We start from the raw sequence: 27,870 nt of genomic DNA on the forward strand, positions 1-27,870 counted from the left end.
GACCCACGGTTGCTTGACAGAACGAAAACAAAAGATTCTCAATGATCGTTCAATGGGAGACTGTAATCTGCCTTTGAACGTAACATTAGGATCACTAACGCCTAACAAGCAGTAGAGTGTAGTGTAAACAATACGCCGAAAGCAAGAATTATTAACAATTAACCTACGTAAGGTGCACACAGATACTATGCCGAACAACGTAAGGACGATGATGAGCATGGAAAGGGGAAAACTATTTTTAAAAAATGGGAGAAGCGTTTAGTTCGGGGAGTTTATTCTCTCTGTTTTTTTTATCGCGACGAAAGAGAGATGCTTTGCATACACGCGCTTCAGTGCCATAATGTGCATTCTTTTCTTTGTTCAATATTCTCGGGAGGAAGCAGCTCGAGTGGCTCCTCACTGCCACGATCTACCCCGTACACTATGCCATATACAATCGGAAACAAATCATGCCAAATCGGGCCACTTCCTCCCGAGATCGAGCAGCTTTCTAATTGCGATGAAAGGTAACCAATCTGCCGAGGATAGTAATAATGTTTTTCCCTAATGCTGCTAATGTAACTAGTGAGTTGATTAAATGTACCTGCACGCTCTACACAACCATCGAAGCCGGTGCTGTTCCAACGATTGCCTAAACACACAGTTGCCACTATGCTAATGTCTTGCTTACGCAAAATGATACGATCGCCGGCCATTGCTTCGGGGGATATCTTCGATTAAGCGCTAGAGCTGTTTGATAATTGAGAGCTTTATATACCGATCGATCGGAAAATTACAAGTTAGCTCTCCTTAGCGTTCCGCAACAGTACTCCTCCTCTAATGTTTAATAAGAACTATAGATACGAAAAACAAAGCCCATGATTGGATTCCTTAACCGCCTCTCTCTTTCTCCCGGGTGTTTTTCCTTCAGATTGATCTCGATTCCCTGCGACGCGACGGACAACAGAGTTTACGTTTGGTTCGCGAATTTCGTGCCATGGTTGTCCCAGATCGTTGATCTACGCACTCACCCCGGTTGAAAGATCGTTTTTGGCTGCTCCACAAATTCCATCTCCGTTCATTTCCGGAACACGGTAAGGAACACTGGTCGATGACTTGAAAGACAACTCTCTTCGAACATCGAAGTCGGTCGCTCTTCTAACAATAGCACCGCCGTTTCATGCGCGTCTCTCCTGGTGAGTTCATCATTGTTCATTGTTTTTGGTTTTCCTCGATTCCTTCAGAACGGCAATGGAGCTATTTTTGGCAGCACGCACGAACTGATTTCTCCACACCCGCACACAAACACAGAACACACTTATTGTACAATAAGACAGCCAACGGAACGGAGCGTTCACTTCGCATTGCCATACTGGCCACTGTTGGTATGTCCGTATCCACTGTTGCCACTGTTGCCGTAATAGGGTCCACCGCCGTAGCCACCTCTGCCATGATCGTTGTTGTGATGATGGTGTGCATTGTTGTACCTCTCAGCGCCGCTGTTTGAGTGATACGAACCACTGCGGACACTACTGCCGCTTCCACCACCACCATCGCCACCACCACCACCACCTCCGCCACGGCCACCGCCACCATCGCCACCAACACTGCCGCTACCGCGGTGATGATGAGTGCTTCCACTTTCGCTGCTCGAACCATGATAATGTGTGTCCATCCGGCGGTAGTACAGCAGATATGGTACACGAGGAGCGCGCGGTCGGAGCACGTTGTACTCGGTGACCGGTTTGACGGAACTGTCGTCGTAGCGGATCCAGCTGCCGTACCCACCGTGGAACACATCGGTGATGTAGTGCCCCTTCGATGCTTCCTTTCCGTCGTGGTACACCACGGCAAACAGCTTATACTGCTTCTGCTTGGCGGAGTAACTCTTCCCCTTCGAGGACAATAATTCTGTGTGGTAAAGGGAACAGTAGGAACACAATTAGCAAACACAGAACACAGCAGTAGCAATGTGGCGAATAGCGGGTGCGTACTTGAATCGATTTTCAACTCGATCGGGAAGTCCAGCGTCTTCAATATTTTGGTGCACCCGTCCATCTTGTAATCGAAGCACTTCAGGTGCAGGATCAGCACAACCGGAAGCTCCTCCAGCGTAACCTGCTGCCAGGCGGCCACTTCTTGCTTCGTTTTGGAGCATGTCACACCTTCCAGTTCGTCTCTGCCTACCAGCTGCTCCAGCGCTTCCTTCACGGAGGCGGCTTTCTGAAAATTTAGGCAAAACAAACATGTGAGCTGTTGACTACGAAAACGATCTCTTAGGGGAATTGGTGCAGTGGAAAAACAAAAATAACTGAAATGAACTTTCGAGATGCTAAAATTTGACTGGTTAAGCGATCCGATCAAGCCAATATCCCTTTTAAGCATGTGCATGTTTTCTATTTTTAGCACCACGGTTACACTAGCGCCATCTAGTGACCAATAGCACCAAGCAAGCCTTTACCTCGATGTCCAGCTGAAGCGTGAAGAACGGCTGAATGTTGTAGGTCGGTGGCACGCCGTCGCGCTGCACACGCGAACGAAGCTTTCCGCCAAATATATCGCTAATAGGAGAGCGCCCAAAATCCGTCGTGCGCGTTATCGTTCCCTTGTTACGATTGCCACAGATCACCTTCGATTGGGGATAAGAAAAAAAAATACATAAATATTGTACACATATTTTCTACGTAGCCAAAATAGAATAAAAAGTTTTTGTCCATCGCTCATCTTGAGTAACCACACGCGAGAAGTGTTTGGGCCACTCTACACACAAGCGAGAGGGGGTTTCTGATTTCCCCACCATAAAGCTACAGATTCTGGTATTGAAAAACTCTGTCTCTGTCGGCTTAACGATGGCGGGGTGTGTCCTCGTTTGACACCATTGGCACAAAACGTCGGACGGATTGCGCACAAACTAAGGAACGAAGATTCGAACTCACGATCATCTCTCATGTTGAACAGGATAACATAGGTAAAACGTGCAGTTACCCACACGGCTACCGGATGATCTCTCATGAGGCTGCTCATACACAAGAGACCCTCTGTTACTTACCATCCAATCATCGTCTTCTTCAGCGTGCACCTCGCCATTCGTCGGCTCTTCTCCATTCACGCCACCCTGGTCAGGTTTGTTCAGCTTCATGAACTACAGATGACAATTAATGGTTCGTCCATTAAAAAAAAGCATATCGAGAGCGCCAATCGTCGACACTCACCTCGATCATTTCATCGTTCAGGCGGTTCAGCACACAGCCGAGAAACTCTTCCGCATCCTCCTGGCGGCCCTCGATCTGGAAAATGTCCGACCGCACACCGTTCAGGATCTTGTGGATTACCACCGGCTCGAACGGTGTGTCGACCGCTATGTCCGGCGTGTCATCTTTTTTGCCCTTTTCGCGCGACATCTTCGAGCGCATCGGTAGCTGCGAGAATTCACCCACCAGCGAGCACCTTTAGAGGAAGTAAAGTGCATTTTCAACTCATTTTCTTTCCACAAAGCTTCCTTCTCCGGCGAGGGCGCGTTGAAACTTACATGGCATCGATGAAAGGTTTCGGATGCTTGGCGTTCTTGGCCGCGGGCAGCGAGCGGATTGTGCGCATCAGATGGTAGAACGGTGGGCAGGCCACCAGCGCCTGCAGGATTGTGTTGATGTAGCAGTAGTTGGATCGATTTATCAGCCCCCGGGGCACGATGCTGATGCTACTGTTTTCGAAGTGGTAACTGCTGAGGAACTCTGTTTGCAAAAGAGAGACGAGAGTAAAGGAGAAACCAACACTCATACATTCGTCGTTCATCGAGCGACGCTACCAACTAAATCAAATCGGAAAACAAAATAAAGGCATGTGTGTTTCAATCACTAATGCTAATGCCACGGGTCGCGGGCAATGGCAAACTCTCTGAGAAACGGGGTGGTAGCCGCATGAACAGGTGAAACCACAGGCCAATCAGAACGATTAACCAGCGTGGCCACCCAGAAAATGCGACCATAGATTGGGGACTCTCTTCCATTTGTGTAACGCATATTACTCTACGGAAGTAAAGAGTAGTTTGCTGACTTCAAATGGATAAATATAAATTACAGAGAAAAACAAGCATATTGTTTTGTGTATGTTTTTTTGAGAGAGGGAGAGAGAGGCTCGAACCCAGTGTGACTAGGCGGGGGCAGTGAAGCGCAACACAAGTGACGCGTTGCGCCCTTGCCGATTGATCCACCGAGCGGGTCTTAGATCTTACCTCCAAATTTGAGAGAAAATTCATCCTTCTGATCGGCTGCAGACGCACCGGTCGCACTCGAGCCTCCTTTTGTGCCACCTCCTCCTGAACTAGCTCCTCCTGATCCTCCTGGGGTCTTATTAGCATTACCACCCTTTCCTGTAACGTTCGACGAGGCACTTGTTGCTACACCGGGCGTGGAGGCAGCGGCGGAAGAATACGACATGGCTCCGGGTGTCATGTGGTTTCTTTCGTACGGCTGAACCTTCGCAACCGGTCTCTTCGCGCTCCCGGTGGTGCCATCGTTGGACGGAGTTTTGGTACCTACTGCGGTGGTAGCGTTGGTATTGTTGCTGCTGCTGTTTGTGGTGTTAGATTCTGTACCGTTTGTCGCAACCACTGGGGCTACGCTCGGTGGTGCAACAATGGCTGGTTGAGGCGCTCGTGTGACTGGAGGTGCAAAATTGACCTGCGCCGGCTGCGACGGCGGTTGTGCTCCAACCGACGAGGGAGCACTGGCACCACTAGGCTGATGATGGTAGTGGGCGGGCGTCACCGTGCCAGCACCGGCTGGCGTAGAATGCTGGTGATGGGTGGCCGCAACTGCTGAGGACGGTGGCGAAGATACGGCTAGTGCTCCGGTGGTGGTAGCCGGTGCGGACGTCGCAGGATGCATGTTTAAGGTCGCCGTCGACGACGGAACCATGGACGACGACGGTGTGGCCGATGACGAAGATGATGTCGAGGATGAGGAAGAGGAATTGAACAGACTGGCCCAGGTTTTGTTCTGCTGAGGTGGCGCTCCACCGGGAGGTATCTGTGGCGGGGGCACAATGATTGGTGGTGGAATGTTTAGTGGATGATGATCGGGGGGGCGGTATGTTTAGTGGGTGGTTAATGGTAACCGCTGGTTTGTCCGCTGACTTAGTTACCGTGTGTTGCTGCTGCTGTTGCTGCTGATGGTGATGCTGATGTTGCGAGGCCGGCGGAAGCACTGGCTGAACATGTGGCTGTTGTGGGTGGTGAGCTTTGCCAACGCTACTACTGCTGCTGTCCACAGCGGCGGTTACACCACTGTTACCTGCAAGGGCGGCAGTCGTCGACACCGTACGCTGTGGAATGGCTTCGACCTTTTTGGATTCCATAAGTGGGGCAGGGACCGCAGTTGTAGTCACTCCGCCCATCACCGTACCTCCGGGGTGTCCTACATTTGGGGCTACTCCTCCGGTAACATGAACCCCACTAACAGCATTCGAATGCCGTTGGCCATGGGCATCATTACTTCCGTACGATTTCTGGTGACCCACGCTTGCGGTAGAGGAAGACTGCTGACCCATCGGTTGTGGCTGCTTCGCAACCACCGTCGTCCCCATCGTGGCGATAGAAGCGGACGGTGGTGCACCTGCCACCGGAAATACTGGGTGTACCGGGAACTCCTTATTCGGTATGGCCGACACTGACACGGATGCTGTGTTCTTCTTCGGGCCGGCCCCAGTACCGACACCGGTAATTCCGGGGGTACCCCAGGCGTTCGGTGTGGAGAGACCTTGTGGACCACTTTGGCGCTGCACAACAGCGCCAGACGCAGGCGGAGGACGGCGATCATCTTTCAACGAGAGCTTTTCCATACGCTCCTGAGTTCCTTTCGTCACATCCGCGTACCCGCTGATGTGTTGCTTCTGCTGCGTTGGAGGCGGCGGGCCCTGATGAAACCCTTGGTGCGGCGGAGGCGTCCTGTGGTTTGGCACATTCGAATGTGGTGGCTGCTGCTGCCTAATGACGTTGCCTACGTGTTGCTGTTTGTCGATCACGCTGCTGGTTGGTTCGGTTGACGGTTTTTGATGCAGTTGCTGCGGATGATGTGATGGTTGATGGTGCGGAGGGGCTGCCGTCGTATTATTACTGCTGATGTTTACAATCGACGACGGGGAGGAATTGGTCATTACTACCGCATCGACAAGCTTCGGGGAGTGGTTGTTGTTGGTGTCGCTTCTATCTCCTTCCATTAGAGTCATCGGGCCACTAGTAGCACACGCCGCTTTCGACTGCAACAATTCCGGATGTACTTCGGCTGCGTGATGAGCGGCGAACGGTTGCTGACTGAGGGCTGGTGGTGGTGGTTCCGTTACTACAAAAAAACGAGCAGCAAAGGAAAAGAGAATCAGGCGATTGTCGGTACAAACGGTAGCCCAAGCGCCGCCCGTTTACTTACAGTTCAAGGCAACTCCGTGCGGTGTTCGATGGTGCTGTGGATGCAAAGGCTGAGGGACATGGTGTGGGACCACGGCCGGTGCCAGATGGGGCGGTGGATGCGAGTGAATGTACTGATGATCCACGATGAAATTGTTATTCAACGGACCAGCATCGAGCTGGTGCTGTTCGATCTGCTGCTGCTGATCAACTAGAACATCCGTCTCGAGCGATTGCTGCTGACCACCACCACCAACAACAAGCTCCTGCTGCTGATGAGGTGGGCCCATTATGTAACCTGCTCCACCCATCACCATCTCTCCCGGAACGACAGTATGCGGCGGCAAGGTGGAGCTACTGACCATGCTTGGGGAGTGCATGGTCACGGCATTCGAAGTGTTGCCCGCGATGGCCGGGATGATGGAGTTGTTGTTGAGCGCATTGTACTCTTCAGCCGACACAACGATACCACCAGAGGCAGCGGTCTGCGACTGAGGTGGTGGTCCCTGAAGGTTCATGTACTCATCCGGCGACTGCATTGGGACCGGCGTCGGTGCCGCCATCTGCATCGTGAATCCGGGCACATTCGGATCTAGAACGTGATGGTGCGCCATCGGGGGCGGTGGTTGCATCACTTGCGCTGGCATAGGTGGTCCACTCTGCATCATACCACCACCACCAGCTCCGTTGCCTCCATCGTCCTCGTTTGATGAGAGATAATCGACCCCCTCCGAGTGGTACTCCAGTGCCATCGGTGGTGGTGCCCACATGGGCGGAGGTCCAGCCGGACCTCCATGCATACCACCGTCGTCGTGTCCTCCCTGGCCAGCCCCACTGTGCGCCTGTTGCTGCTCCTCTCCCTTGTCATCATACAGCGAGTATTCGGGTTGAACGACATGGTACATCACGCCCGGTGGATAGCCATGTAGCGACGGGTTGTAGTACATCGGCATGGGCGTTGCCGCGGTGGTCATGAAGAGTGGCGTTCCGGCCGCATGCTGTGCAGCGGCGTGCGGCGAAGACATCACCGGGATGTAGTAAGTTCCGAAGCCTCCGTACTGTCCGGCCCCTCCCATCATTGAGGCATCCAGATGCATAAGCTCGGGAGTGTGCTGAGGTGGTGGGTGTTGACCTTGCTGCTGCTGCTGCTGCTGCGAGGGACCCGCTCCGCTTGAAGACGATGGAGGTGTTTGTTGCTGCTGGCCTCCTGCCTGTTGGCCCTGCTGCTGCTGCGACTGCTGTTGCTGGACCGAGTGTTGTTGCTGTTGGAGACCCCCCGGGCCACCCTGGCCACCCTGATGATGCGGTGCGAGCAGCATACCTCCCTGCGGCTGATGCTGGTGGTGTTGGTGCTGTTGGTGGATATAGTGCGGCACGTAACCACCACGAGAGCGCGAATTGTTGCCCCCGCGATTGTTTCGGCCACCACGACGCGTGGTTCCGCGGGTCGGCGGCATCGACACGGGCGCCTGTTGCATCAGCTGAATATCCTGTCCACCAGCGGCCACATCCGCCGGGAGATAGGCCGGCGTGCCCGTCGTGAGATGGTACGGGGAAATCGCGTGGCTCATGTACCCGTGTACGTTCACATTCGCCGTCAGATTGCTCACGTACACATTGTTTGGCACGGTTTGCGGCAGCATCTGCACCGGGTACATCCCGTGCGGTCCAGGCTGCATGTAAGCCGAGGTCGGAATCGAGGCCGTATAAACGTGTGGCATCACTTGCTGCTGATGGTTCGAAGCGGATACGCTCAGCTGTAGCTGATTAGCGTTATCGCGGTCGGAATTTCGCCCACCTCCATCGTTTGCGCCGACAGGGGGTCTTCCGTCGGTTCCACCACCACCACCTCGACCATTAGGGACAACTACATTGTGCGTTTGTTGTTGCGGTTGCTGTGCTCCAGTCCCTTGCCCTTGCTGTGGTTGTGGCTGTGGCTGCTGTTGTTGTTGCTGTTGTTGTTGCTGCTGCTGCTGCTGCTGCTGTTGTTGTTGTTGTTGTTGCTGCTGCTGCTGCTGCTGCTGCTGCTGCTGCTGTTGTTGCTGCTGCTGCTGCTGCTGCTGTTGTTGTTGTTGTTGTTGTTGTTGCTGCTGCTGCTGCTGTTGTTGCTGCTGCTGCTGCTGCTGTTGTTGCTGCTGCTGCTGCTGCTGCTGCTGCTGCTGCTGCTGCTGCTGCTGAAGGAGGTGCGGATTGTTGGTGTGCGGAGGCATAGTCGCTGCTGCTGTCACGACGTTGGCAGTCGGTGAAGCGACTTCTTCTCCTCCGCTCGGCTTCGTAGGCACCGGGCAACCGATCCACGGTTCTCCGCGTTCCAGCAACCGTGCCGGGTCAACGACGAACGCACTATTGCTGGCAACTTCGTTCACTACAGAGCACGTGGAAGGGAAATGGGAAACATGGCATCAGTTCGGTATTGTGATACAAAATTCATACTTTAAACATTATACGCGCAAGCAATCGAAGGTAGTACAGGAAAGTGCCGCTAACGATAATGGTTAAAAATTATGTCAAATAAAAATAGAGGTATTAGAGCCGCTGTTTGGGTGTGGATCTTGTCTTTACTTCGTTTTTATTGCCACCATTTTGGCCTAACCATACCCTACACTGAGGTGAAGTTAAAGCCAACCTCTTCGGTGCCAAATTATCTAATAGTGGCAGATGGAAAGTCGATGTTTGCGACCATCGATGGGTCCTTTCCCACATACGAAGACTGCTTTGCCTAACGAACGATGAAATTACTACTATGTGAGGCACCAATGTTAAGATTTGAGTTTATTTTCACTACCTTTTATAAGATTAGTTTTTAATACTTCACAAACAAAGAGCTTAGACATTTCAATTTAAACTATTACCTAGTTAAAGTTCCCGTTTCTACAAATTCAAAAAGCATTATTTAAGAGGCATAAATAAACGTAAACAATTCCAACAAACGAAATATTAGCAACAAAATGAGGCAAAAGTAGCAGCGCAGTTGTTACCTTACACATACGAGTTACTGAATCAAATTTCAAACAGGAACACGAAGGCTTAACAACAGCAAAAGCGGAATACGGATAAGTATAACGAACGAACTGTAAAGCAAGAATTATTTCACAAGAAAACAGACCAGAGACCTCAAAACGTACAAAGCTGGACGGAAAAAGGATGGTGTTAAGTGAAGGGAAACTTTTAAAATTTATAGCCAAGTGTGGGTTGCAGGGAGGAAAACGGACGGATGGGTAATGTGCAAAGCTTAGTGGAAAAAAGACAAAAATTCATCGTTTAAACGCGTGCACTTTCGCTAGACTTTGGAGAATCTGGAAAATTGTTTTACTTGAATCAAGCATGGTAGGGCTTTGCGCCAAATTGCATCTCACGCTCGCTTACAACACCATTTTTGAGAATCAAACTCGTTGTGGGGACAGAGTGCAAGTGCAAGGAAACGGAAACATTGCAGAGCATTGGAAACGGAACGAAAGATGGTCACAAAAAACTCATAAACGGAAGATCGAGTAAATTTTGTTTGCTTCATTTGGCATTCAACACAACAACGCTTACCGAGGGCCGGCAGCGTTGCTGGTGCTGTGGAGGTGGTGGTGTTGGCTAAGGCTGGCTGGAAGTAGGAGGGTGGTGGTGCATGATGCTCAAGATGCATGCTGCCTATGGCCGGCGGCTTTGCTACGGTGACGAATCCACCAACGCCAGACGGTACCACTAGGGGCACCGGCACCGATGGTTCCGCTGGCGGGTAAGGCTGGTCCAACATCAGCGGTGGCCGATCGATGGATGGCAGCATCACCGGGACCAGTCCGGCCGGGGGACTGCTGGAAGAAACCAATGCCGCACCCGGCTTGGGGCCACCGCCAACGGGAACAATCATCAACCGTCCTCCTCGATTGAACGAGCCTTCTGGCTGATCCGCCAACGGCGCGTTCGATTCACGATGGACACCGCTGCTGCCGCCGCCGCCGCCATTGGTCGGTTCAACGTTTGGCACGATCATCATCATCATCATTGGATCAAACACCTGCGCATTGGGATTCAGTGCTACGGAGGGATGGCGGGCTGCGATTAGCGGGATCGGCGGATTGACGATGATGTCCTCTCCAACTACTACCGGCACCATCTTGCCTCGATGGTCCCGCCGTTTTTGACGATCGCTTGACAGTGGCATCACTCCGGAAACACACTCCATGGCAACACTATTCGCACCTTTTCTGCCATCGCTATCAACGACCGCGACACTGTCATCGACACCGGCGGCCGCATCCGTTCCTGCTGCCCCGACGGAAGGTGAAAATGGAAACAGGAGGCCCCTCAATGTGGCAGCATCGCGCTCTCCGGCATCGGTGAGATCAATAAATTGGTAGTGGCTTCCTGCACTCGAGTTCCCGGCACAGTTCATCATCCGTCCCTTGGATGATGGAACGTCGGTTCACCTTCGTGCACTTTGTGGGAACGACGATCACGGCGACGGTGACGCTTGGTGACGTTTGCCCACGAGTTCCGATCAGTCATTTTCCCAATACCCCCGACAGGATGTGCCGCCTTGACCCGGGTTTGCGCCCCCACCAGCCGGGCACACACGGAGCTCTGATACTGTTCCGGACACTCGCCACACACTACTGTCTACAACACTGTCTCTCGAAATGCAGTTTTGTGCGCATTTTACAACCACCGATGCCTACTAAGGATATACTTGGGCTCTCACAACGTCCACAACACAGTATGGGTGTGCTCTTCTACTGGAACGGAATTTTGTAACGCTGTTTTTCCGTGTCCTTCCTGACAACGTGTTATCAACCGCAGGAGGCATTGGGAAGGCTTGCAACAGCAACCGTTAGGTGCATCTGCACCCAGTCATCGTACGCACATCAGTCGACGAGTGAAAGAGAACGAAAGAGAGCATAAGAACCATTACAGGGAAACACAGAGAGAGAGAGAGAGAGAAAGAGAGAGAAAATATAAAAGTACATTACACACATGGAACAATTAAAGCATCGCATATGTTTTTTTTTGCAACAACAGCATTGATTGAGAGTAATAAATTTTTAAAATTTATGTTCACAAGACCGAAAAACGCTGAAATGATCCAAAATCGCAAAACCAAATCGCAGATTGACCCTTCTCTGAGAGGAAAAGGGAAACCAATGGAATGAATATAAAAATTCCACACACCTTGGCTAAATATGGTAACCCGTATTGGGGTCACCGAGAGTTGCTTGCACTGAACAGAGGAATAGTGGGACCACCATGGCCATCCATCCAAAGTTAATGTGCACAGAATGTACCTTAATCTTTTCTCTGTACAATTAAACTTTGGTTGTGTGTTATCGTCACATCGTGGTTTATCCGTAAAACAATAGCAATGCTAATGAACTTGCCGCTAACCTTATCATTTTCGACTGTGTCTTTAAGCCATGAAATATCCCACCCAGAACTACACATGCATTGCACTCGTGGCCATGCTGTACTACATCTGCATGGTTCAATGTTACATGCTGATACATGCGGTTAGTCCAGCGGTTTGCATTCCTTAGCTGGAGGGATCTTTTTACACTATCGTCAAACATATTAGCATTAGACTTTCGTCAATGGAGCGTAACTATGCTGTGGGTTTGGTTCTAGGAAGGTCTACTCAACCTTTTCAGGTCCGCTTCTAGTATTTGCCTACCACTCTTTGGCATAGCACAAAAATGCCAAACAAAAATCATCCTCGAAGTTTTCTCCCGCACGCATTACACGATCTTCTCCATCCAAATCTAAGAGAACCGGCATGAACTCGGCGAAACAGCGACGTTTGCAATGACCAGATGTTGCAGTTTCTGATTTCGTCATCAATAGTCGCGCGTCATCCTATTCATCCGTCAATCCCACACTTTAGCAGTTCCAACACACTTGGCCGGTGTGAAGAGACGATGAAGGAAACCAAGGAAAAAACCACTCAATGGCCGTTATCCTAGAGAAAACTTGGAAACTTTATGCCGCCAGAGAACGGATCTTTTAAGTTTAGTTCGAGGATATGTTGGGGATTGCATAAAATTGTTTCGACAATTCGTCGTGTGTTCCCTGAAAAACATACTATGCACATCGACCTATTGGTCTGTTCTTATTGCCGTTGGAATCACAATATGGAATGGAGTGAGTCATTGTTGGCCATACTGCCGGATTCATAATTTGCAGCATCCGAAGGTTGTAAAATACAAAAATGCTGTAGTGCGCTAAATATGGAGGGGGTTTACTATAATCAATCCATTCGATTTGCAATTGCCAATTCGCTATCACGATTAAAAAAGTGATTGGCCGTGGTTCCGACAGTAAATGATGGGCAACACGTTGAGACTTAGCATCATGTCTACAAAAGAAAACATATGTGACCGATCAATATGCCCCATGTTGCGGTCCAACGTATTCACCTCGATTCCTTAGACCATTCGCTACCACCACCTTCGATCGTTTGGCCCCTTGTTTTCCTTCGCTTGCTCGGAGAAGGAAGAAAATGCACTCGCTTCAAAAACGCACTTACCGTCTTAAGGTGCTCCATGGCACGGAGACGAAGGAACCAGAGCATTCGTCCGTAGGTCGACCCCACACGTTGCTGGTCGTTGCTGAGTTCGGTTTTTTGCGATGAGAAACGATGACGCCGACATTCGCCACACCGTCGAAGCGTTGCTAACAACGGGACAACCACGAAGGAGGAATTCGAGAGTGATGGCAGTTGGCGATGAGCGCCGTGCTACACGGAGGAGGACGCGTAAAAATGTTCTCGTTTTCGCTACACTACGACGAAATATCACATTCGCCGCACACTAGATGGTGACGTTTTGCGTCCCTTGTCTGATCTCTCCTGTTTGTTGCTGCGACGGGCTGTTCAATGCTCTCCGCAGATAATGCGACGACGCAATGAGCTATGGTGTTGATGGCAGCCTGTCTCACAGTCAGGGTAAAAGCCCGTTTCTTCCGGGTTGCTTGTCCAAGCGGTTGGCGGGCAGTGTTCCGTTCTGAACACGGTCGCGCGGGGTGGACGGTGGAGACCGCCCCACCTGGAAGGGATGTGCACGTCGGGAGATGGTGCAACCTTTACGACCGCTAACCCTGCACTTCACCGCTCGTACAACACGCACCGTACGCGCGAAACGAAAACCTAGCCCACCAACACTTGCAAACACGCGTGGCGTATGTGGCAACGAAAAACAGATTTAATTTTTGAACCACACAAAATACGAACACACCGTCGTGCCGATCGAGCACCGCGAGCTTCACCGCCGCCACTTCCCTTCCCGTCACTCTGCACAATACACACACTAAGGACACTGAAGAGGTACGGTGTGACACGGCGGGTAATTTTGTTTTACACACCACAGAAACGTCACATAATTCTTCACTCTACCCTCCCCCCGGCAGCACTCTGGAGCCAAGAATATTCTTCTGTGCAGTGTTTTTCGTTTTCTTCTCGTTCACCGTACACTACAGCTTCACATCCTTTCTCGAAAGACCTTTCCTGCCTGCCTTTTTTATGGTTTAAACGGATTCTTGCTTAAAACGGGAAAAAATCGCCCGCTCCGCCTCTTCTTGGTCGCGTTTCTCGCGTCACACACTGACGTTCGCAGAGTTTGCCAATGCTAGGGAGAGAAAGAAAAGAAGGAAATGGCAATTATGAGTTTCCGGAGTTCCGTAAAATATCACAGTTTGCTCTCACTCTATCAACATCAAAGCAGTCTGTGGTTGGCGATGCGATGGCGAAGGGTACGGGGCACACTAAATCCTTGAACCGATATTTTCGGAATAAGAAAACTCAATTAATGGACATTCGCGGAATCAACAGTGAATGCGGTGGTCCCAACGAGCTACCGAATGATCACCGAAAAGAATTTGCCGGAACAAAGCCGGAAAGGGGGAATAGAAAATCGACGGACGGCAGTGAAAATGGAGAAACTGTGAAAAACTGCCCACTGAAGTTCCGCCGTCCGAACGCACCAACACACTCTCAATACGCACCGATTCAACATGACACCGCACGGCGACGATGGGTCGTCGGCAAAAGGGCGGAAACGGTTCAGCACGGCGGCGCGTGCCTTTGCCTACTTTTCCTTCGAGGCCACGTACCTCTACGCCAGGCTGACGGTACTACGGGCCCAAAATCGCACCGTGAAATCCGTGCGATGGTCTCGATTGTCCACGGTGACGTTCTCGGACGTTACGAAGCACCACTATCGCTATTTGACAGCCCAAAGTGTGGCAAAGCAATTACTGCGATTACACACGCGTGCATGTGTTGGTAGCGGACTTCTTGTCATTTGACATATCGTGTGCCGTTCTCGGTTGCGCTGTTTCTCTCGGCAAAAAGAATGATGCCACAGACGAATGACCGAAAGTGGACGGGACTTTGTGCCCAACTTCCTGCAAGAATAGTAGACTACCAGAATGCTAGTAAAAGTGCCCCCAAAAGCCTACTGCGGGCGGCTCAGAAAGTAATCCAATCTTCGTGTTCTTTTCCTGACAGATCTTTTTTGCTCTGCTCACACACTGTTGGTTACGCATACGTACGTACTGATGGAACTTAATGGAAGGGGAACACGGCAAAAAGCACGGCTTCAGCACGGCAACGAAACGGGTGCCACTTTTGCCCTCTTTGTCGTTTTTCCTCGCTTCTTTTGCTACTTTGCTATTCACCTTTGCTCTTCTCCTCACCGCTCCACTGAAAAGCCCGACGACGACGTTTCTCAGCTACACACTTGGCCGCTGCTAATGCGACCGCAACTCGGCTTCGGTACGATTACACCACGGTTTTTGCTCTCCTCGCGAAGTGGAATACGGCTAGCCCTGTTTCCGGACGTCGTTTGCCACGGCTAGCGAATGGGTCGCCGAAAATTCTTGCTTTTTCTCTGCTGCTGCAACGAGCCGACGTCAAGTAACCGTACCGGATGTGAAATAGGTTGAGCGCAACTTCGATGCCGTCAAAAAAGGAAAATCGATGAACCGTGCTGGTGGCCACTCGCCGCTTGCTCGACGGTGAGTGTCCCCTCGATCGCGCTGTCAAACGGTGTGCGCTGTTTCGTCAATGATGTCGTCGATGAACAGGGTTGGAAAGACGGTAAAAGGCGAATGCTTTAAGTTTTATTGCGGAGCAAGCTTGAATTAAGGAGCCGTGGAAAAATTCTACTATTCTACCATTAATCTCCATTTACCTTACAAGATTTGGTAACAATGCTTCGATGATTTTATAACGCTTATTTCTATATTATTCACTAAATTTCTCCTGCATGTGTGTGTGTCTGTTTATTATGTTTCGTCCATTCCGTTGCAATGGCCGTTCCTCGCCTCCGCGAAAAGCCTGACCCTTGGTCATAGGTTTGAAAAAAAACATAAAGTCCACACCACGTACTGTTATCGTACCGTGCGTTATCAGCGTGAATCGGCATTTGCGTTTATGCAGTGCCACCTATTCCAGTTAAGAGCGGGTCCGCCTCAGTATTCTGTCTTACAATGGCCAGTGGAACACAACAACCGGTTCACCTAAAACTCGACCGCTTTGGAACGGTTCTGCGCGTAACACTTAACAATCCGCGTAAAAAGAATGCCCTAAACAAGCAGGCTTATCAGGATATTGGGAACGTCCTGAATGCGGCCAACCAGGACAACACCGTGAATGTGGTCGTGCTGACCGGAAGCGGTGACTTCTACAGCTCAGGGAACGATATAAGCTCCATTGTGGCGGAAGAAGGCCCCGTAGATGAGAAGCTGGCCCAAGGGAACACCATTCTGCGAGACATGGTCCGCGCATTCATCGCGTTCGATAAACTGCTGATTGCGATCGTCAACGGACCGGCGATCGGTATCGCGGCCACGACGGCGTTGCTCTGTGACGTTGTTTACATGGTGGACACTGCCTACTTTTACACTCCGTTCACCAACCTGGGACTGTGCGCCGAAGGATGCTCGTCGTACACGTTTCCGCTCCTGATGGGCCGCAGCAAGGCCTCGGAAATGCTGCTACTGAACCACCGCATGACGGCACAGGAAGCGCTCCGGTTTGGAGTGGTTGCGGACGTGATAAAATACGATGAAATTAGTTCCAAATTGTGGCCACGAGTGCTAGAATACGGTGCGCTTCCGATCGGGTCAATCATGACGAGTAAGCGATTGATCAATCGCTTCCACCGCGAGCAGTTGTTCGAAGCGAACGAAAACGAAACAAAGGCGCTGAGTGCACGTTGGCAAACGGAGGAAGCCGTCAGTGCGGTAATGTCGTTTATGATGAAGAAAAGCAAAATGTAAACGGTGTCATCATGGGAAACTGGGAATATCAGGGAAATAAAAATAGGAATTCACGGTAACGCTATGCCCTAATAACTGCGACCGACTCTATTTTTCGTGCAACGATTCATTTGGCAAGCTCCGGGCCACGGGATCGTGCGGCAGGCGATGATATTAACCCTAGAAGCTGGCAGTCGGCTTCGAGCAGGGTAAGGTCCTTGTTCGATCCTAAAAACCGTGTTGACAGCTCAAGGTCCTTCACGCGCATCCGAACCCGTGCTCCTCGAACGTAATCCCTGGGGAACCCGATTAACAATTACGATCGCCAGCTTTAGAAACCAGAACTCGTGCTACTTACTCGCCGTTTTTCGCGGGCCGGGTGCAAACGCAGTGAAACTTCCATCCAAAATCAATGTATAGGTCGTTCTCGACGACGTGGAATATTTTGCCGGTCACAATCTTTCCTTCCGCGTCACCTAACTAAACGACAGTCTAAGGGGGTTCAGTTCTTCGATTCTCTCCTTTCCTTACTCACATCGACAAATTTGGAGTTTCGCAGCAGTGAAGCAAACGTTTTCGGGGGCTCATTCGCAGGTTCCTGTTGTAGCGATTCGCTGTGCTTCTGATAGGCTTTGGCAAAACCTCCGACCTTCGCGCTCGCAGGTGCTTCCGGATCGGACACATCCTTCCAATCGCTAGGTGGTTGTGTGTCAGTACTGAAGTGGGCCCCAAAAATATGACGGGATGACTGGAGGACACTCGAAAAAACGGGACGTTGACTAGATAACCGTAAAAGCAGGGCCATATTTTTGTACCAAGTACGAGCCGGCAAAATTCGGCTGAGACGAAAAGGGGAAAACAATCAAACGGAGGACTCGATGTTTAGAATTACACAATGTGACATTTAAATCGACGTTCGCTTTCATCATCAACTTTTTTGACAACCCGACTGAGAGCCCTGAATCGATGAAACGGAATCGGATATTTTCGCGGGAAACATCGGGAAACCTTTTCCTAAACTAAGTTGTACACCAATATGGCACAATTGATGAAAAATTTCCCCTTTTCCTTAGTTACTTCTAAATGAAAAGTATGGTACCGCACCGGCCGAGATTTCCGATTTTCCAGAAAGGCAGAAGCCGGTAGCCATTCCCGAAGGACGAACTCTCAACGAGGAGAGCGTTTCGTAATGTCAAACAATCAAAACAAAATTGTGTATCGTCAACCTTTTCCGCCTCGAAGACGTGCTCAAGCGAATGCGTGTGCAGAGTTGTGAGGCTACAATCCGATTTACGTACCCGATTACCGCCACAACGCTGGCGACCGATGACTGAGACGGCGTAATCAAGCGAATGGACCAACCCAAATCGGGACCGGACAAGCCGCGCAGAGAGTCGCCCGCTTCGGCCGGTGGCGGCGGTGCGGAGCGCAAAGCGGACAACAAGCCGAAGAAGGACAAAAAGGACAAGGGCAAGGATGGGGTCGTTGCGGCAACGGGCGGCAGCAAGCGGAGCAAAAAGAGCAAAAAAGAAACCGCGAAACCCAGGACCCGCGTCGTCATCCGCCGGTTACCGCCATCGATGACGGAGGAAATGTTTCGCGAGCAGATATCGACCGACGGCGTGCTGCCGAAGCACGAAGAGTTCTACTTTGTGGGGCCCGATTGGTCGCTGGGCGTGAACGCCTCGTCGCGGGCGTACATCACCTTCACGGATCCGGCCGATGTGTTTCGCTTCACGGAGAGCTACGATGGGTACACATTCATCGACAGCAAGGGCGCCGAGTACCCGGCCGTGGTGGAGTATGCCCCGTTCCAGCGGCTGCCCAAGAATCGGTCCCGCAAGAAGGACTCCAAATGTAGTACGATCGAAAGCGACGTACACTTCATTGCGTTCAAGGAAGCGCTTGAAGCGGAGGAACAGGAAGCCCAACATGGACGGGGAACGCAGGAATTCAATTTCAATCTGGAACCAGGTAAGTTCCGACACTGGCAAGGTTAAAGCCGCCACTAAACGCCCAACAATACGTTGCTTTGCAGAGGAGAAAATCAAAACGACGCCGCTGCTGGAGTATGTCGCACAACGGAAGCAGGAGAGGCAGGACGAGCGGCGCCGGAAGCAGGAGGAAAAGCGGAAGGTTCGGGACGAAGAGCGGCATGGGCGTAAGACTCAGATTGCCAAATCGATGCCGGAAGCCATTAAGGAAGAGAGAGAAGTTACCGCAATCATGGTGCGAACGGTCCCGTCGAGATTGGATCCGGCGCAAAACGCATCGAAAGGATCGGCAGGTGGCTCGGACAAGAAGGGCGCCGAGGGAAAGGGTAAGGACGACCGTAAAAAAGAGAAGAAAAAGGATCGCAACCGGGACCGGAAAGAAGACGAAAATAAGGCGGCACCGGCGGCCACCGACAAATCGGATGGTGACAAAAATCCGCCCAAGAAGCAAGATCGCGAAAAGGCGGGAAAGAAACGGGAAAAGGACAAGGCGAAGGAACAGGATGCGCGACCTCACCAACAGCATCCGAAGGGTGATCGAAGTGAGAAGCACCGCAAAGAACCGGCCGCGTCTGGCAAACAGAATGACCAACCATCGAAGTCCTCGTCGAACTATCCTCCCACCGGAGCGGCGGTCAAAAAAGAGGTCAAGAAGTACAGTGAGCGGCGCAAGGAAACGCGAGCCCGTGCGGAATCACGGCTCGACAACAAGTGGTCGGTGGATGGCGGAGAAACGGACCCGACCGTTCCGAAAATCGACATTAAGAAGAGCATGCTCACGGCGGACGTACCGCCATTCGTCCCGAAAGAGAAGACGATCACTATCCTGCGCAGTCCTTCGTCCACGGCCTCCGCCAACCCACCTTCACTGCCTCCGACCGAGCGTTCTTCATCCGGTGCCCAGAATTCCTCCTCCGCGCGCGACGTACCTTCTCCGATCTCAGAGGAAACGAACACGGACAACGGAAAGTCACCTTCGCCGGACACACTGGTCAGTGGCGATCGGCCAAAGGACGATCACATTCGTCAGAAGCTAAAAGAAGCGCGGGTAGCGCGCAAAATACGCAACAAGGATCGGCCCTCGATGGAGATCTATCAACCGCGCAAACGGATCGTGGCTGGCAAAACCGAAGAAGAGCGTGGCGGACGCAGTGATTCCGATCGTCCCTCGGACACACCGCTGTCGGCGGCAGCTTCGGGCGACGGGCCGGCAGATCGGCGCCACCGGCTGACGAAAAAGGCGCCGTCCAAGGATGATCGGAAAAACGCGAGACGGAAGAACTCGAGCGATGCCGAAGGGCAGCCCACCACGAACGAGGCACCGACCGTTGACGCCAGTTGAAGGGCGCCGGAGGCGGAGAATCCTTTGATTTGATGCGTTGCTTTTACCATCTCGGGGACGAAATAAATCTGTGGAGGTTACGCGCGACTCATAATTAAGTAAGCAATCGTCAACGCTTTATTTCTACGATCATTTCGCTGTTAATACATATACGAGTTCTAATCTAAACGGATATTTGAGGGGGTGCCCTAGTTCTGTCGCTCGGCCAACTGCTTCAACTGGCGTAGCACCGTTTCGAGCAGCTTTTTCTTGTCGCGCTCTGATTTCGATTTCATCAGCGACAGCATCGACTTCTTGTCCGCTTCCCGGAGTTTCTCCAGCACCACGATGATCGTGGACGGATGCACGAACGAGTACCGATTTTCATCCTTTCCGAAGTCGTGCAGATAGGCACTCCAGTCCTCCGAGATCAGCAGGTCCAGCAGCTGGCGTATTTCGGCAAAGTACTTTGACAGATCACCTTCTCGCAGACCCGGCACCGGATCCGAAGAGGCAAAAAGCTCGAACTGCATCAGATCGAGATTGATCTGGTCGAGGGCGCCACCCGAAATCTGCCGGATATCGTCCGACAGAATGAGCTTCGACACCGTCGTGGCGATGTGTTCGCACGCCTTCCGACAGGCGGCCAGGGCCACACCGGGCAGAATGTACGAGAAGCTCTGGAAGGTGCTCTGCAAGAACGCGACCATATCGGTGACGAATGGGGACGCGTGGCCGTAGGATTCCGGCAGCATCCAGTCGTAGCCCTCCAGTTCCTCAAAGAACTCGTCCAGTTTGCAGCACAGCTTCGTCGACACCTGCTGTTCCGCCTCGGAACGGGCCACGTGGAACATGGCGGACGGCGTTTGCGTCACGCTCTGCACCGTGCCCGTCATCTTGCAAACGAACGAATCGAGGAAAGGGCCCGCCTTTTCGAGGTACTGCGTGTCGATGATGATCTGAATGACCTGCATCAGGGCCAAACTCGGGCTACGGAACACCGCCGACAGGCAGCCACTGAAGCTGCGCGTCAGCAGTAAATTGGCCGCCTTCCGCACCATGGCGGCGATTTCGTTCGGTGACAGCGTTAGCTCCTCGGAGAACTTCATGCACGCGTACATAAACTCCATCGCTTGGTGGTAAACCTCGGGGACCATGCGCGAAAACGGAAACTTTTTCGGAAACGGTTGCGACTCCAGCTGCTCAGAGTGGAAAGGGAAGCGCTCCAGGACCGCATCGTACTCGTCCTGGTTGTGGGCCTCCAGCGGCAGAAAGTCGCTCCGGTCGAGAATGTCACGGAACTCATTCACCCAGCGCTGCAACAATACCTCGTTGTAGTGATCTCGCATCTCGAGCAGTAGATCCCACAGTTGGGACACGGTGTAACCGTAGTTTTTCAGTGTCGTTATGCTCAGCATGATCAAGTTCTTAATACGCAGCAGCACGTTTGGGTCGGTACAGGACGATGAGGACATACTAAGCACGTTGACGGCACGGGACAACGACGACGACCACAGATCGTCGAGGTACGTCTGAGTCACAATGTCCCCTCCGGTGTTCATCACGTGATCCTCGACCACGAAGAAGCCCACGATCGAGTAGATGTACGTCTTGTACGCCTCCAGATTGTCGTGCATCGTTTGTGGTGCCTGCAGCACCAGCTTGGCCTGATCGCGTCGCTGCTTCCGGTAGTCCTTCTCGAAGTACTCCTTATCATTCAGCACGGTGTAGATGTGCAGACACCGGTAGATGGGTGAAAAGTCGATCAGATCCTGTGCGTTCACATCCTCATCGTCATCGCCGAACACACTGCCTGCGGGACCACCCCGTTCCGCTAGCTGCCGGTACTCGGCGATGATCGTGTCCAGATCGCGCTTCTGCAACTCCTTCGTGTGCTTCATCGCAATCTCCCCGATTTTCGGCGAAAACTTGCGAATATTCTCGAGAAACTCGCGAAAGTCCTCCTCGGACGATTTCTTGATGTTTTCCTTCAGCCGCGGAATCGTGTCGCGCATCTGCTGCGAAAATCGGTATCCGGCCACCTTCGGGAGGTACTCGTTTTCGAGCACCTCCAGCGTTTTCAGGGCCGGATAGTAGCGCTTTTCGCGCACCTGCCGCAACAGCTTGCTGTAGCACTCCAGCACCGGCAGGCAGCTCGACAGCCCCTCGATAGCGCCCGCAATGTTCCCCTCTACCTTGCGGGCCTTCACCAGCTCGTTGCCCTTCGCGATCACTCCGGCCGATGCTTTGCCGAGGGAATCGTTCAGCGTCAACACTTCCTGGTTGAGACCCTGGGCCTGCGACTTCACCAGCAGCAGTTCGCGGATCGAATCGATGAACCCCTGATAGTACAGGTTGCAGATCCGCTCGATGTCCTTATCGTGCGATCGGATCCGGGCGTCCAGTTGCTCCGAGACTTGGTCGTGCGAATTTCCCTCGAGGATGGTGCGAAACGTTGGACCCCAGTAGTCGTCCACCGCCTCGATGTCCTGCATCGAAATGCTGCCCATCGTCGGTCGGTTAGTTCACTTTCCAATCCTCAAAACTCAATAATTCCGAACAGATAAAATTCGATTTTGATTACGTTTCTTCACAAACGTCAAATGAGCCTCTGCGGTTTGTTTACATCGCGGCTGATGACGGTGATGACGAATCGATGATTCAAAGCCACAACAAATCCCTTCGGGAACGACCGATGGCGCCGAAAGCGGAAAAGCGGCGGAAAATAAACACGTTTCAAAGGAAATTCGGTAACGGGAAGAAACGGGAAGACGTTTCCAGTTTATTACACTGATGGCATATACAATCTTAGCTTAATTCATGGCAACGTATTCGCTAATATTTACATTGTTTCTACACCACTAGTTCCTTAGCTCGTCTAGTAATAGTCTTGTGAAATCGCTACACACCTAATTACGATACCACCGCTTCTAATCACAATCACTCAACAATTTATCACTCTTGACCCGCTCACCGGGACTAACGGGGGCCTCTTGGGGCACGGTTTGGGCTTGGGCGGCCATTACCCGATTGATGTTGTCGCTTATCGCGATCGGTTTCCGATGTTTCGGACCACCCTTCGTGTGTTTCGCGTTCCGCCGGTGCAGACAGTACAGAATGATGGCGAACACACAAATGCAGCCCACGACGGCGGCCGATATTTTCATCCACGCCGTCTTGGCCTCGGTGTCCAGCTGGCGAGAGTTCCGAACGTCCATGCACTGGTGGAAATCGGCCACCTTTTCCGCGTCGAGCGCGGCCCCGACCTGCGCTCTACACTGGTCTTGTTCTGCAAGTGAAAAAAAAATCCCATTTTAGTAAATCGCGCCGCTACGTCCCTCTACGACACTCACCTGACGATGTGAGCGGAATGCAGTAGAGCGGGGGGAACATTACTTTCGTCCTCCGGAGGGTCAGTTCCGCCGTCAGTATTTGGCACGAACAGACCGGTATCTGGGTGTTGTTGAGATCGATCGTTTTTAGATGGCACATCGGTGAGAACTGCTCCAGTGTGAGCTTCTTCATGGGGTTGGACGAGATGTTCAACTGCCACAGGTCGGGCAAAATACCAAAGTCCGGTAACCGGGACAATCGACAATCGGGAAGACCTAACACCTGCAGCGGCGCCTTGATGGGTTTGCGGAGTCGCCCCAAATCGCTCTCCAACTCTGTCAGAGCATTGTGTCCTGCGTATAGGTTGCGTAGCACTGGAAGCTCGAATATCTCCAACGGTATGGTTTTCAGCGCGTTGAACGAAAGATCCAGTGCCTGGCGTAAGGTAAACCACACGATTTAATAACAGTCCTTTGGGGGAGCTTGGATGTGTCTCAACATACCTCCAGATTCGTTAGAGCACCGAAAGTACCCTCCTCAATGTTTTGGATCATGTTTTCAAACAGATACAGATACTTGACGGCACCGTAACGGGAGAAGGATTCCTGGTCCAAATCACGGATGCGATTGAAGCTGAGATCGAATATCTGAAAGCAAGGGGGAGCAGCAGAAATGTTGTAGACATTTAGAATAACACCCGTGTACGAAGAAAACGAGAGCAACAGACGCGCCCGGCTTCCCCAATAAGAACTGACCGCCCCGAGATGTGAGACGATTGAGTTAATTGATTTCAATTGGTTTGTTAGTTTACTCCTTCGAGACGACTCGGTTCGTGCTGGTCGGGTGCGTCCCTAGCAAGATCGCCGAAGCAGTAAATTTTGGATAAGAAACCGAGTTTCGGTTGGCCAGATGGCGATGGTGAGGCGAGTATGATGTTTACTGTACTAAGTGTCGGCCATTGGTTGAAGGTTAACCGGTTGGCCACTTCGTGGCACAAGTATTTCCGCGGAAAATATAACACTTTTCCGATAAAGCCAGGACCCGCGTGTGGATTGGGGCACGAAACTGGTGGCCCCATCGCCAATTGACCCCATCAAATTAATTGCACTCCCGATCATGCGTGGTCGGTAAGAATGCTCCTCCCGCACACTTACCTCCAGATTAGACTTTAGTTGCTGCGGGATCTCCTTCAGGTTGAGGTTTGCACAATTGTAGCCGATCATTTTGTACGTCCGCTCCAGCTGGCACCGCTGCGGTCGATCGAGCTCCGTCGGTAACGTGGCGAATCCGTTCGCATAGCTTAGCGTAAGCATAAAAATGGCCGTCATCATCGCCGGGGGGCTGGGAGGGAGCATTTTGAGCGTACGGCAGAAGCAACCTGCAATCCGACGGCCAATTAAAAGCATTGTTTTATCTTGATTGTCTAGGCAATGGCAAGTACACGATCGTTATGACTCGTCGATAACGCGCGCGTACATAAGCTCTCTAATTAGATGACTCGTTAAGCTCGCTTTCAAATGGTAGCCACATAATGTTCGTTCACGACTGCTTCGTAGAACTTTTGCTAGATAAGAGGCCAGTTTCTATACTGTCACTTGGCGACCCGTTAAATATTGGTTACAAACAAACCAATCGATTGCCTCTTCAAAAAGCCTTCGAGCTGGCAGATAAGATAGATGCACATTATTTTACTTTACAGCACGTTCCCAGGCATCGCCACTCGCTGCTGATCGGGATGATGCAAGGGCACCGGCCTAGTTTAAACCGCGGTGGCCCGTTTTTGGCCATTCACGGCCGGTTCGGGGTGTGGCTTTCGCAGTCGAGGTTCTGGATTGTTGAGTTCGCGTCAATCGAATTGTGCGTCAATCAAACGGCCGTGTCGGCGCGTCCCAATTGGCTTTGAAGGCAAAAAAGGCGAGTCTCCGATACGCGGGATGCCCGTTCCTGGAAAATGGTGTTTGGGGGCGACATGGCTGAATGCACCACGTCGATTTAATTCAATTTATTATCGCTCGCTCACAATTAAGCCCGGTTCCCGTTGGAAACCGATTGACAAAAGAATCGATCGAGTTTACGAGGTGTTTATAGATCACACACCTATTTTTTCCCTCCCAACCCTTTCGTCATCGAGTGAGGAACCAGGGGACCCCATCGACCAAAAACCAAATGATATTTTAAATTTAAAAAATAGTGATGTTGTGCGAGAAACTACTAGAAATGCCAGTATGTGCCATCGTAACGTGCCCGCGACAACGTTAAACAAATGATTCATTTTTCCATCATATTTACTAATTCTAATGAGACTCGGCACGTCTCGTTCAAGACCGGCCCGGTGCCGAGTGACTGTGAACGTGATTTAATAGCACTGCACAATCCATCACACAACGGAACCCTCGATCACTCGATCGTTCACAGCCCTCACAAAACATACTTTTCGCTCTGTTTATGCTGCACCGAACATGATCGACACTCGGTGAACTGTTACGAGGTGGCAAAGTTTAATTTTAACCGAATTTCCGAAAAACCGTTTGCCCGAGCAAGGGGTTCATCAGATGCACCGACCGGAAATGCCAATTGGCTGTCAACGGAAGGTTTCGAAAAAAGCAAACCGGACGGCGAGCACCCGAATCGGTTCGGATCAATTAGCGCTGTCGATCAGCTTTCCACACAGTCTGGCGGTGGTTGATCGGTTGGAAGTCCCTTTTCCGTCTCCATACAAATTAACAAAAGTCTCTCGGGCCATTGCTCAGCTGTGTTCCGTTTGGGGTCCCCCCACCGGAGTTGTGCGAAACCCGAGCCACTCCACGCAGTGCGTAATCGCCCCATAAAAGTGGATCTTCACTCGTTGGGTCCGGGTCAAGTTGCGAGTCGGGGAGAGAAAAACTCGGTTAATTGATCTAATTTCGTTTAATTGAGTCAAATATGTAGCGTGAGTCGATTGTTTGCTGGGGTAAGATCCAGCTCCGCTCCGTTCTCGGGAGATCGAGTTGGAGATCTTGGAGGCGGGCAGCGTTACACTTCATTACAGCTACAGGCGATGCTGCACTCGATGGCGTGCACATCTATTGTTTAGCACTTCCTCGGTGGCCTCCCAGTGGCCGCGCGGCATCATAAACTAAAGCGAGAATTATGACCGACACGCGGACCGTAAATCGGACCGATCGGAAATGGCGCGTTGTTGCTGGTGGACACTTGACGTCGGATTGTCAGCGGTGTTGTGCGGTGGTCATAACACGACAGAATCGCTTGTTGATGAGACGGGCGACCGACGAGCAGTTTTGTCCCTTCCGGAGTCCAAGCCACTTGGCGGAAGAGGCGCGCGACTATCTTATCAATCAACCGTTACAACTTGTTACGGCCGTCCATCGGATAAGGGGAGCTTTTAAAGCGCAACGTCATAGTAGGAACGATGGGTCATCTATATTTTAAAAATTACCACCCACTTTTAGTACGATCACGTTTTGTGTTGCCACTTTTTAATCGAGTATCTGTTGCACAATTGACGAAAGGTGTCGACACCGGGTTAATTAGTGAAGCGGCACCTGAATAACTCACACTCTGGTGGAAAGTTTTTCCAAGCGCAATAACCGGGACCGGAACTTCAGACGGATTAAATCGGAATAAGTGTTTTTCGGTTCTGGACGATCGCTCCCGTTGCGGTCAATGCTGGTCCGGTAATCATTCTAAACTAACCGTCGGCCTTCGGGGCTACGACGGTGGAACCGTTCCTTATCACGAAACCAAAAGGTGCCCGGACTCATTTGTCACTTAATTTTTCGTCGTCAGCGTCGCACGCACTCTTTTGATAAGCATCCGCTGGGCGACAAAACAAAAACTGGAACCTCTTCATTGGAACTTCAGGGGCTTGGACGTAGATAAAGCGGCGGGTTTGGGGTGTCTTATCGGAAGGATTCCACTAGATCGTAAACTCGAACGCCAAGGTCTTATCTGAGCCTCCATCTACACTCCTCCATCACACCGATCTCAACCAACACACTCGACCCCCGATCGCGATCTTGTTTGCCCCGATCGTTCACGCCATTCCGGGAGGCGTCGTTCTCGAACTGATGTTAATTAAACTGCTTCCTAATGGTCTAAAGTAGGCTCAACGTACCGCTCCAAATTTCGGGACTGACATGTAGAGGAACCGGGCGCAGCGTGTGACCGTTCCGGGCGCACGGTTAACTGACACTAAATCACTAACTGACGAATTCAAAATCTCTCTCGGGCCCGCCGACCAGTGCGCGAGATGAGCGGGAGCGCGTTACGTTGGCCGGTCGACAACGCGGACCGCTTCTCGGTCAGAACGCATCTCCCCGGGGTTATCACTGCCTCTGACGAGATGATAATAGAGGATTGTGTGTGCGTTGGTCGGAAGGTTGCCGACTACATTGGTCCAGCGAAGGGCTGGGCAACCTGTGGAATCATGCCACACCGACACAGAGGAACTGGACGTTCGGTTTCGCTAGGTATGCGTTACGGCGGCGGAATTTCCTGATTCATTTCTCCTTTCTTCCTATTTGTCGCACCGGGTAGAAGTGATGGCTTTCGGGTTCTACCCGTTCGAAGGTGCCACCAAGAGGTTCGAATACCTGCCCAAGGTCGTT

General features: G+C 51.6%; 6 protein-coding genes across 8 annotated transcripts; 2 read left to right on the top strand and 4 right to left on the bottom strand.

Moving 5' to 3' along the window:
- Positions 1 to 1,333: 1,333 nt before the first annotated feature.
- Positions 1,334 to 10,763, bottom strand: LOC131215897 (uncharacterized). Its single transcript, XM_058210293.1, has 12 exons — positions 9,917 to 10,763; positions 8,500 to 8,744; positions 6,402 to 8,274; positions 5,437 to 6,317; positions 5,122 to 5,319; positions 4,211 to 5,006; positions 3,509 to 3,710; positions 3,192 to 3,426; positions 3,029 to 3,121; positions 2,441 to 2,608; positions 1,974 to 2,202; positions 1,334 to 1,890 (listed from the first exon to the last, which is right to left on the bottom strand). The coding sequence occupies exons 1-12, from the start codon at positions 10,761 to 10,763 to the stop codon at positions 1,334 to 1,336; spliced, it is 6,324 nt and encodes a 2,107-aa protein (XP_058066276.1).
- Positions 10,764 to 15,671: 4,908 nt separating this feature from the next.
- Positions 15,672 to 16,703, top strand: LOC131209939 (enoyl-CoA delta isomerase 2). Its single transcript, XM_058203114.1, has one exon. It carries the CDS (start codon positions 15,845 to 15,847, stop codon positions 16,634 to 16,636), a length of 792 nt encoding a protein of 263 aa, XP_058059097.1. The 5' UTR covers positions 15,672 to 15,844; the 3' UTR covers positions 16,637 to 16,703.
- Positions 16,693 to 17,481, bottom strand: LOC131209948 (small ribosomal subunit protein bS1m). Its single transcript, XM_058203126.1, has 3 exons — positions 17,151 to 17,481; positions 16,974 to 17,095; positions 16,693 to 16,911 (listed from the first exon to the last, which is right to left on the bottom strand). Exons 1-3 carry the CDS (start codon positions 17,418 to 17,420, stop codon positions 16,743 to 16,745), a joined length of 561 nt encoding a protein of 186 aa, XP_058059109.1. The 5' UTR covers positions 17,421 to 17,481; the 3' UTR covers positions 16,693 to 16,742.
- Positions 17,482 to 17,868: 387 nt separating this feature from the next.
- LOC131206488 (regulator of nonsense transcripts 3A) lies at positions 17,869 to 20,096 on the top strand. Its single transcript, XM_058199055.1, has 2 exons — positions 17,869 to 18,589; positions 18,654 to 20,096. The coding sequence occupies exons 1-2, from the start codon at positions 17,968 to 17,970 to the stop codon at positions 19,949 to 19,951; spliced, it is 1,920 nt and encodes a 639-aa protein (XP_058055038.1). The 5' UTR covers positions 17,869 to 17,967; the 3' UTR covers positions 19,952 to 20,096.
- On the bottom strand, positions 20,082 to 22,499 carry LOC131206487 (exocyst complex component 6). The gene has a single exon (XM_058199054.1). It carries the CDS (start codon positions 22,438 to 22,440, stop codon positions 20,140 to 20,142), a length of 2,301 nt encoding a protein of 766 aa, XP_058055037.1. The 5' UTR covers positions 22,441 to 22,499; the 3' UTR covers positions 20,082 to 20,139.
- Positions 22,500 to 22,731: 232 nt separating this feature from the next.
- Positions 22,732 to 27,509, bottom strand: LOC131216488 (tsukushi). 3 transcript variants are annotated; one of them, XM_058210996.1, is made up of 5 exons: positions 27,378 to 27,509; positions 24,418 to 24,641; positions 23,767 to 23,910; positions 23,284 to 23,698; positions 22,732 to 23,219 (listed from the first exon to the last, which is right to left on the bottom strand). In XM_058210996.1, the coding sequence occupies exons 2-5, from the start codon at positions 24,616 to 24,618 to the stop codon at positions 22,861 to 22,863; spliced, it is 1,119 nt and encodes a 372-aa protein (XP_058066979.1). In that variant the 5' UTR covers positions 24,619 to 24,641; positions 27,378 to 27,509; the 3' UTR covers positions 22,732 to 22,860. The 3 variants fall into 3 exon arrangements, with proteins under 3 accessions (XP_058066979.1, XP_058066980.1, XP_058066981.1); XM_058210997.1 differs by lacking the exon at positions 27,378 to 27,509 and adding an exon at positions 26,819 to 26,943; XM_058210998.1 differs by lacking the exon at positions 23,767 to 23,910.
- Between the last annotated feature and the right edge of the window lie 361 nt (positions 27,510 to 27,870).

This window comes from Anopheles bellator, chromosome 1 (genome assembly GCF_943735745.2).
Source record: "Anopheles bellator chromosome 1, idAnoBellAS_SP24_06.2, whole genome shotgun sequence".
NCBI lineage: Eukaryota > Metazoa > Arthropoda > Insecta > Diptera > Culicidae > Anopheles > Anopheles bellator.